The following is a 10,313-nucleotide window of genomic DNA, read 5'->3' on the forward strand; positions in this document are numbered from 1 at the left end:
GTTTCAATAACGTGAACACGTCGCAGGTGCATGTTCTTTCAACTAGATTCACATCACCACCTCTTTCACCGTTAGGTCCCCTACCAACGTTATACAAATTGGCTCCATTTCGTTGGACGCGCCTGTACCTTGCATTTTCATGAATTTTTGCCAAGTTTTTTTCAAAGAGCGTGGCCAAAGGGGTGGCACATTTGTCAGCATTTTCGAGGCGATCAGCGAACCACGATTGGAGTGTGAACCTGATAAATTCAACCAAAGTAGTGATTGGATATTTCATGAACTCTTCTGTGACACTATTGAAGCTTTCAGCAGCGTTGCTCGTCATGATGTTGTATCTATCGCCCAAACAATAAGGGTGAGCCCACTTCTCAAACCCTATACTCTCCACATATGCAGCAATGGCCGGATTCATCTTTCTAAGCTTCTCGAACTCTCTATCGCATTCAGTCTTCGACCATGCGTAAGCAACATTATATATTTGGTTGTGAAAAGCATCGATCTTGAATTTGGCGTTCACGTTCATAACAATGTGGTGATAGCATGCACGTTGGACTGCTTCGGAAAAACGAGTTCAACAAAGATGATCAATGCTTTGATGCCTATCTGACACAAACACTAAGTTCTCAACCACGCCAATTGCTACCCTCAACTTCTGTAAGAAATACGTCCAGGAGTCGTTATTCTCACTGTCAACGATACCATAAGCAACCGGCAACAATTGGTTGTTCGCATCGTATGCCACAAAGAACTAACATTATACCGCCGTACTTCGTCTTCGAAGGTGCCATCGATACTCAAAACAGACGACAAAAAGAAAAGCCCCTTCTACATGCACCGAGTGATATAAAACGGTACTTGAACCGCTCATCCTCTAAGTACAAGTCGGTAATGGTACTGGATTCTTCGTTCCGGCATGTACAAGTACCCGTGAAGCTTCATGTATGAAAACTCAGGCGTACCCCTAGCATACGTAAGTCCCATCTCCCTGCACCTCCACGCCTTCACATAACTCATACTGATACCGTAGTTGTCAAACATGTCCCTCTGTATGTCTTTAGCCTTGTACTTAGTTCCGTCTTGGGTGTACTTCCCCTTAATAAGGTGGCCAACTACCCATGGTGCTGCTTGACGGTGATCTGAACGTCTCGCATTCAAGTTACATGTGTGTTCATTGTGAAATACAGTGACCTCAAAGTTGTCAGAATGCATCTTCTTCCTCCCCCTCAATCTCCATTTACAATCTGGAGCCTTGCATGTAACATACAACACATCAGGGGATGACTTCTTCACCATCCACTCGAAATTGTTATTAAGTGCAAACCTACCCACAACTTGTCTCAGTTCTTCCTTGTTTTGATAAAAATTACCAAGCTCTATCACCCCTGCTTCCTTACTTTGTAAACAAGTAGTTAGCTCATGATTTTCCATTATATCTTCCTTTGTCCACATGGGAGCTTTGAACTTGGTACAAACTTCAAAAGAGGAGAACGTTGAGAACGTTGCATGACGAGCATGTTCTTCAGTTCTGCCTGGTCGACTACTGCTAGTTCCAGGTGTAGTGCAATTTTCACTACGAGGTTGTCGTTCTCGCTGTGTACCTTGGTTACTCGGTACACACTCTAACCTCAACAATGGTCCCGCTACGGGTTCATCGACTGCTAAATCATGTTCATCGTCCATATTCAAATCTACAATAGGATCGTTATTGTAGAAGGGTGTATCGAACTCTTCAAACTGATGAAATCCTGTCGCTTCTTGTTCTTGCCCAACATTGGTCGGAACCTCTAAATTGGTCGGAACCTCTAAATTGGCCGGAACCTCCTCATTCACACCAATCCCAACATCTGTTTCGGGAACGCAAGACCCTACCACACTCCGAGGGAGAAGATTAGTAGGCGGCGTAGGCTCCGAATTCCCAACTTTTCTCACCTTGGTCACGAATAATGGCATAAACTCTGTATTTGACATTGTTGCCCTCATCTCTAAAAACGTTCTCAGTTGGCGTTCTCTCTTAATAACCTCTGGCGCAACCATTTTTCCCTTCATGTACAAGGAACAAATCTCCAACTTTAAATCATACGCTACCGGATCAACTTCCAACTCTTCATATAAAATTTGTCGCAGTTCTTGTAGGGTTGTCTCGGTTGTAATCGGTTCAACGTCAAGCTGCTATTTGCTTTGTAGATCCAATTATAATTCTCACATAACCAAACACCATCGTACGATACAACAAGGAACACTTTGTCTCCTGCAATTGCAAACCAAAAAAACAAGGTGAGTAAAGGAAAAAACACCCAAAAAAAAAAAATAAAAATCGACATCCCATCGATATCAATAGACATAATGTCGATAATCACAACATCAGAAATTAGGGCACTGATTGCCGACATTGTGTCGACATACTATCGACATACAGTCGACAACCACACCAATCATGCTCGCCATCGACATAATATCAACATATCATCGACATTCAATCGACAATTAACAACGGTTGCACATTTAATGTTAATAAATTTTACCTACGTTCCCAACAACCCTTCCCAACTGACACGTTGCATGTCAGACACATGTCCTATCGACAACATGTCGACATGACGTCGACATGGAATCGACAAATGTGTTAGCAGTGACACTAAATTGGTATGTTGTCGACATCATGTCGACATTCAGTCGACAAATACACCATTTCATGCGTTTTACCTGTACAGTTACGCATTTAATGACCATTAAATTTTCATACATTCCCAACATGTTTACTGCTCTATAAAAGCAAATCCCTTTCTTATTCATAAGTGCTCTTGTCTTCTACTTCTCTCTTACTCTTAAAAATTTCTCTTATTCTTAAGTTCTAAATATGGCCCCAAGAAAGAACGGCAAATTCCCCATCTTAACTCCTGAAGAGCTGAAGCAGGAGCCTGATGTTGGCATAGTTACTCCTGCAATGCAGAAAGTTTTTGACGCCTAAAGAGCTTTCAAAAGAGAACGATGTGGGAACGAGTTCAGGTTCAGGCAACTTGAAGCACATTTTTGCAAAACTGGTGTATGGCCGGCTCCACCACTAGGGTTCCCCGAAGGATGCCGTCGTTGCAAACTAGGCATCTTTAACGGTAAACCGGTGAAGCCTGAAACATTATGCAAGTATTGCAAGGCTCACCCACAAGCCAAAGAATTTAAAAAAAAAATAATTTCTTATGTTATGGCTTGTGGTGAGTTTTATTTAATGTTTGTTTTTTTTTTTTATGAACTTTATTTTCTGTTTTTTTTTTCTGTTTTTTTTTATGTTATGTTATGTTTTTAATGAACTTTATTTCATGTTAATGTTATGTTATGTTTATGTTTTATTCACGGTTTTTTTTTTCATTTGCATATCATGTCGACAAAATATCGACAACTTCTAAAAAAAAAGAAAAATGCTTGTTGTCGACATTCTGTCGACAAAATGTCGACAAATAGTTAATAAATAGTTAATACCATGTTGGTTGCATGATGTCAACAACATGTCGACATTATGTCGACATAACGTCGATAATGGTCGTCACTGACCTTTCCTTTTGTAATCATCGACAAACCATCGACATAGCATCGACATAGCATCGATAACACTGGAAAACCCAGAATTCGACTGAAAACCAGATCTGCCAGATCTCAACAATTTCAGACCAAAAAACAGCAGTTCCAACAAAAAACACACATATAACAATTTTAAACTACATAAAGTCAAACAAAATGCTTAAAATACAACTTACCCATTATAATGGTGTAAGATTCTTGAGTGATATTGAGTTGTGCTTCGGTTTTCTACCAACACCCACCGAGAAAACAACCATTCAACAGCAAATAAAGAGAGTGACGAGAGAGTGGGACGGATAGAGGGAAATTTTTTGATAAATTTTTCAGTTTTTTTCTAGAGAGAGAGAGTGGTGCACGAGAGAGAGGGAAGAGGGAAGAGAGAGAAACATCATTTCAGATTTTAGCTATTTTTTTTTTTAAAAAAAAGGGTAAAATGGGAAGTTCATGTAATTAATGGACTAAATTTGTACAAATTAAGGAAGGGTATAAATTTTGATATGACTTGTATTATTAAGGCCAAAAATTGAAATTTCCCTTATTATTATTATAGTAGAAGGTTTATAGTGATTTTTATTTTTTATAAAATAATTTAGTGGCTTGTATTTAGTGCTTTGATTACTATGCATAATTATTTATATTGAAAGAAATTTAAAAACTCTGAATATGCTTTATAATTCCATTTGTTATTGATCTTTAACAGAAAAATAATTTCAGGGTTTGTATTATATTATTTTGCAAATATTGATTCTAAGGAAAAATTGGAATATATACATAACTCCCAACAACCTGTTTCCTTATGTAGCTCATTAAGATAAAGTAGTAAATTACACACTAAGGGCTCGTTTGGAACGCCGTATTAGGTCGTATTGTATTGTATTGTATTATATTGAATTGGATTATATATCATATTTTTATATAATACTATGTTAAACTTTAATTTATACTAAAATATTATGTATTTAGGTGTCCATAAAAGTTATTACCACATATAGTTTTACATAAAAATATTTTATAAAATACAATTCAATATAATACAATACACTACAATACGACCTAATACGGCATTCCAAACGAGCCCTAAATTTAACATAATTTGTCCAAAATTACTCTTGATAATGTACATCTAGGTGGTTTTGTCCAAAAGTGAAGCAAATCCACTATCAAATTCAAATGTTTCAAAAATAACATGCAAAAGAAAATTGAGCTTCTAGTGTTATATATAACATAGAAAATGCATGTCATGAAATTCATTGCATGACAAATACATTTATAAACTAAATATGGAATAATGGTAACAGCTCGAATAAATATTATCATTTCCTTGCTCCTTCCTCTTACAGCCAACACAATTACCCATCAATAATTTTATTTTTTACAATGACATTTTTTTTTTTCACTTTAACCTTTTTTTCCTTCCTATCAAGTAGAAATATTATTTGTGGTTATAGACACAATTTAGTAATTCCTTACAAAATGAGGCCCCAAGTTCGAATTCTTCTTCTCCAACATATATAAATTATTTGTTGTTTTCTACTACATATAACCTTCCCCTGAAATTATTTAAATATATATTTCACAATTTTAAAGAAATCGTGCTTAAATCCGTCTGAGTGATGAAAATGATTATGTGGAATGAGCTTGGTGTATAAGTAAAATGCTACACAAGAAATAGAGGGTCCAACCCAAAACACCCAGTGCCCATACCAGAGGTGGCCCCCGCGCACCAAAGCTGCACCCAAGCACCTAGCTGGGTTCATTCCAGCCCCAGCATAGCCTTTAGCACCAGTCACTGTTGTCGAGATAAAAACAAGCAGGCCCACTACCAACCCAATAATTATAAAGACTACCACTTTTCCAAGGTCTTGGGCCTGGCGACGATCAAAGGCCATCCATACTGAAGCCCAAAGAAATACAAAGGAGCAAAGAATCTCTAGCCATAGAGCTTGCTCCATCCCTAAGCCTACCACAATGGGCCCATTAGGCCCTGGTGCAACAACTGTGAGGGTGCATCCACCTAATGAGAATGTTTCCTCAATAGTGTTGTTGACCACAGCTTTTAGTGCTAGTGCACCTAACATGGCTCCAACACACTGAGCCAAAATGTAGATGGTTGCACGTGAAAAGGAGATGATGCCAACGAGTGCGGCGGAAAATGTGATAACGGGGTTGATGTGGCCACCAGAGACGGGGTGGGTAGCAAGAAGGAGAATTGTGACAATTATGGCGATTAGGATGGCCATGACAAGATTTGGTGAGCTTGCTTTGGACTCAAATGAAGATATCACAATGGTATCAAGTGAAAACACCAACAATGCAGTGCCTATAAGCTCTGCCAATGATGCTCTCCAAACCTATTATTAATCAACACTTAGAGATATCATGATCAAATACAGCAAGAAGTAATTTATGACATGCTAATATAAAAGGTAATAATGATACGTGACATGTCTCACCATACGAACCCAAATATTACAAATAGTGATGTAATATTATTTGATTCTTTTCATATTGTTCATAGTTAGTAAAATTATAGATTGAACAAAATTTGAGAGTTAAAAATAAAAATAAGGGCACTTCTCTCAGTTTTTCTTACTTCATCATTTCTTTCTTTCTTTCTCATTTTTTTTCACCTCTTATTTTCTTTTCTATTTTTTCTTTCATCTTTTTTCTACTTATTATTTCACTTTCTATTTTTTTTTTTTTGTCTTTCTCTTTCATTTGTTATTTTCTTTTTCCACGTGCAGTTTTTAAGAGAGTATTTCATATTTTAATATTATATAATTAATTGTGTTCAAAAAAAAAAATTATATAATTAATTTATTATTTATTATCATTATAATTTTATTAAGTAATTAGTTAGATGATAAATTAGTTTTTCACATTTAGATATCTCTTTTTTTTTTTCTTTCGTCCAAATTTGAATATTCTCATCTAAGTAACAAGTTACCAATATTAAAAGCAATTGGTTACTCATAATTTGAATAGTTTGTTAGATCAAAATAATTGACAATAAATTGCATAAAAAATTATAAATAATCGTAATAGAAAGAAAAATACTAATAATGCCAATATGATAAATTCATAGTAACACTAAAAAAAATAAAAAGATAAATTCATATTATGAAAACTTCCTATAACCATCACATTAGTTACCATTAAAAAATTTGTTTGGTAACTACTTACTTTTGCTTGAATTTGTGTACGCAACAAGTTTTTTTTTTTTTTGATAGAAAGTATACGCAACAAGTTACTATGTCAAAGACATTGGTTACCTTTCTCACAGTAACTGGTTACTCGTATTTGTTTGCTGAGATATGAGTAAAGACTTATAAATTAAATACATACACGATCAATCAATTATATAGATTTGTATTTTTTTCACAATTTTTGGTAACTACTTACTCATTTGTGAAGTAATATGGGTAACTTGTTACCCCTCTCTTTGTAACTAGTACGATCATTTGTAATTTTGTATAATAAAATGGGTAACCGTTACCTCTCTCACATTAACTAGTAAAGCCTCTCAAGAAGAATTATCACTCATACTTAGAGTTATGGGTTACTAGTTACTTGGAAATTAAAGTCAAAGCTCATTAATTATATGGTTGTTGTAATATAAGTAACTAGTTACCCGTATTTGCAGTAATATGGGTATTTTGTTAGATCGTAAATATGTATATTATATAGAGTTTTTTTTTTCAGCTAAACCTTCTCAATTATCACTCAACTTGCATTTAATCTTCTAAGTTCAAATTTTAACGGTAAAAGCCTCCAAACTACTGAACTGAGAGCAAATTGAAGGTGTCATCCATTTTCCACGGTTAACTACCAATATAGAATTCTTATATGTACACTTTTGTACATGTGTCACATTTATATTGGTACACCTAATATTATTATTTAAAAATATAAAAATTATTTCAAAATTTGTAATATTTTTTATTTTCTTAAATATTTTATTTTTATAATTTTATTTAATTTCAAAATGAATTTTGAAAATAATTTTTATATTTTTTAAATAAAAATATTAGGTGTACCAATATAAACGTATTAAGTGTACAAGAATATATACATAAGTAGTTCATAGTGACACTTAACCGGATGACACCTTAAATTTGCTACCAGTTCAGTAGTTTGGAGAGTTTTCTGCCAAAATTTGAACTTGGAGGATTGAGTACAAATAAAAAGGCAGTTGGAAGAGTTTAGCCCCCAAAACTCTATTATATAAACTATAAAAATTAAAATTATGAAAATAATAGTTTTTTTTTCTTCTCAAAAAGTTATACAATTATAAATATATTTCACTTAGAAATAATATTTTTTAAATGTGAGGTTATTTATATTTTAAAAATAAAATAAAATATAAAACTACCATATTTTTGTAAATAAAAAAAAACAACAAAAAGTAACTTTATATAATTTTCTAAATTACCAAAATTTAAAAGAATATATTAAAAATATGATAACTTTTATAAGTTTACAAAAGTACAACTCTTATAACTTCTATAAGTTTTGGGTAAGTCTATAGTACACCTCTTAAAAGAGTGATTCACTAGACCGCCGATCTATTTCGGCATCCAAAAGAGTTTTTTAGTGGGTTTTTATAAAAATACTGAATTTTAGACAAAAATTTACAATTTTACTGTCACATAAAACTTTTTTACTAAAATATTTTCTTTTTATAAAACAATCGTAAAATAATAAAACAGAACAATTAAAACAACAGTGGAACAACTAAAACACAACCGTGGAACAATCGTGAAAACTTAACACAGTACACAGTATAAAACTTACACGGTATTTTTGAAAAAATTCCGCCCCACGATAAAAAAGAAAGTTAGAAATTTCAGTATGTGGTGTAAAAATTCTTTTTTAGTCCAATATTTTTAATAATCGTGCATGTTATAGTTAAGATTGCCTGTAAATTTTTAGAAAAATTATAAGTAGTTTACAATACTAAAAATAATATTTAAATATTTTATTGCACGTACAATTTTTTTACGTAATAAATAATTATTTGAATTTTATTTTCAACAATATACCAGAATAAATATGTAGGTCTACATAGAGTTAACTACATAAATTTCCATAAGTTTGTAAAAAACTTTTATATGTTTGTGAATATCTATTAAAAAAAACTCAGTTATTGTATATTTGTAATTAATTACCTTCATCATAAAATGCAATTTTTTTTTTTTAAAAAAAAAAATCGTGCTAAATGTATCAATAAATAATATAATGTTAATAAGATTTTCCACTTTCTACTCCCTTTTTCTTGAATGGACTAATTTCTTCTTGATTTTTAATTAATTAAACATAAAACTTATTTTTTAATTGTTATGGAACAATTCCCTCACTTGTTCCCTCATGTCTAACAAAATAAAGAAGAAAAAGGGTCCGAATAATGCAATTCTTTAAAAAAACGTCCTTGTTATGATTTAAGACACAAGGCGAATAAGATGGTAGCTTAAATTAATCACCATAACCATTTTATTATATTTTAAATAAACAAAACTAGAACTGACCTCCAAGGAGACTAACTCGTTTAAACCCAATAGACCACTAAGGGTGGTAGAGTTGGACTGCTTCTTACTTTCCTCATCAACATTAATCCATGACTCTTCTCCTCTGTTAGAAGATCATCATATAATAAAATGTAAATAAATACATATATATTATTGGCTACTTTAGTATATATTTAACATATAATATAAGTTTGTGGTACCTTTCTGTGGAGAAAGGTTGAACTCTTCTGCCAGAGCCAGTGTACACATTTTCTTCATCTTCCATTACATTTCCGGCCATTGATCATGAAGTTGCCACTAATTTATTGCTTTCTTAATTTTCTACCTTGTACTGAATTTAAGCTAATGTTTATATTATTTGTTTCTATATAGTGTGTTTATATAGTACTTTTTTTCAATTATTTATTATATATAAATTAGTTATGGCTAGAGAGTGGTCGATGAATTTAATTTCAACTGCACATTGCAATTCAAAATAAATATATATGGGCCAAACACTTTTTTAATTATTTTTATTTGGCTATGCGATACCCAAACATCACATCGTATCTCTATTTATTTATTATTTTTAAATATATGTATATATGAGTTTACAACACTACAACTATCTCTTGATTAATTACAATGACGTTCAAATGATGTAACGAGGATTGAGCATAGCCACAAAACTACAATTTTGAAACATTTAATATGGTTATTCCAATTTAGATCTTAACATGATACAAATCAATACTTTATATACATTATTAAATTATATTTAACATACTTCCAATCAAGCTTTGATCAACCGTCAAGTTTGATCAAATGATAGCATCTTCAATTCATTGCTAAAATACAGCTCATTATGTAAAAATTTTGTTCTAATAATGTACCAAAAATTTATACAAGTTTGTCATATAATAGAAGTTCACTCAAATTTAAATCACAATAATATAAGTTTTTTTTTTTTTTTTTTTTTTTTTTTTTTTTTAAAAAAATCACAATAATAATATAAGATGTAAAATTTATATCACAATAACTCAATTCTTTTAGGGTAAATACTATTTTGGACCCTGTGTTTTGTAAAAGTTACAAATTGGACCATGTGTTTTGTTAAATGACAAAATGGACCCTGTATTTTCTAAAATAGTAAAAATAGGACCCTGAGCTTAATTTTTGACAACTTTTTTTTTTAATACAACCAACTTGAAGACAATGCTTAACACGAACAGATAC

At 32.4% G+C, this 10,313-nt stretch overlaps 1 protein-coding gene across 1 annotated transcript; it reads right to left on the bottom strand.

The window, feature by feature from the left end:
* Nucleotides 1–4,858: 4,858 nt before the first annotated feature.
* On the bottom strand, nt 4,859–9,481 carry LOC133033193 (probable aquaporin TIP4-3). The gene is made up of 3 exons (XM_061107828.1): nt 9,299–9,481; nt 9,099–9,201; nt 4,859–5,924 (listed from the first exon to the last, which is right to left on the bottom strand). Exons 1-3 carry the CDS (start codon nt 9,376–9,378, stop codon nt 5,130–5,132), a joined length of 978 nt encoding a protein of 325 aa, XP_060963811.1. The 5' UTR covers nt 9,379–9,481; the 3' UTR covers nt 4,859–5,129.
* Between the last annotated feature and the right edge of the window lie 832 nt (nt 9,482–10,313).

This window comes from Cannabis sativa, unplaced genomic scaffold, assembly GCF_029168945.1.
Source record: "Cannabis sativa cultivar Pink pepper isolate KNU-18-1 unplaced genomic scaffold, ASM2916894v1 Contig3, whole genome shotgun sequence".
Taxonomy (NCBI): domain Eukaryota; kingdom Viridiplantae; phylum Streptophyta; class Magnoliopsida; order Rosales; family Cannabaceae; genus Cannabis; species Cannabis sativa.

Bases quoted from the DNA above. Each gene is read 5' to 3' on its own strand.
- LOC133033193 (XM_061107828.1), bottom strand. From the start codon at position 9,378: ATGGCCGGAAATGTAATGGAAGATGAAGAAAATGTGTACACTGGCTCT. The intron at 9,202-9,298 runs GTACCACAAACT...ATCTTCTAACAG, and splicing joins CAACCTTTCTCCACAGAAAG to AGGAGAAGAGTCATGGATTA. The intron at 5,925-9,098 runs GTCAGTTCTAGT...GATTAATAATAG, and splicing joins ACGAGTTAGTCTCCTTGGAG to GTTTGGAGAGCATCATTGGC.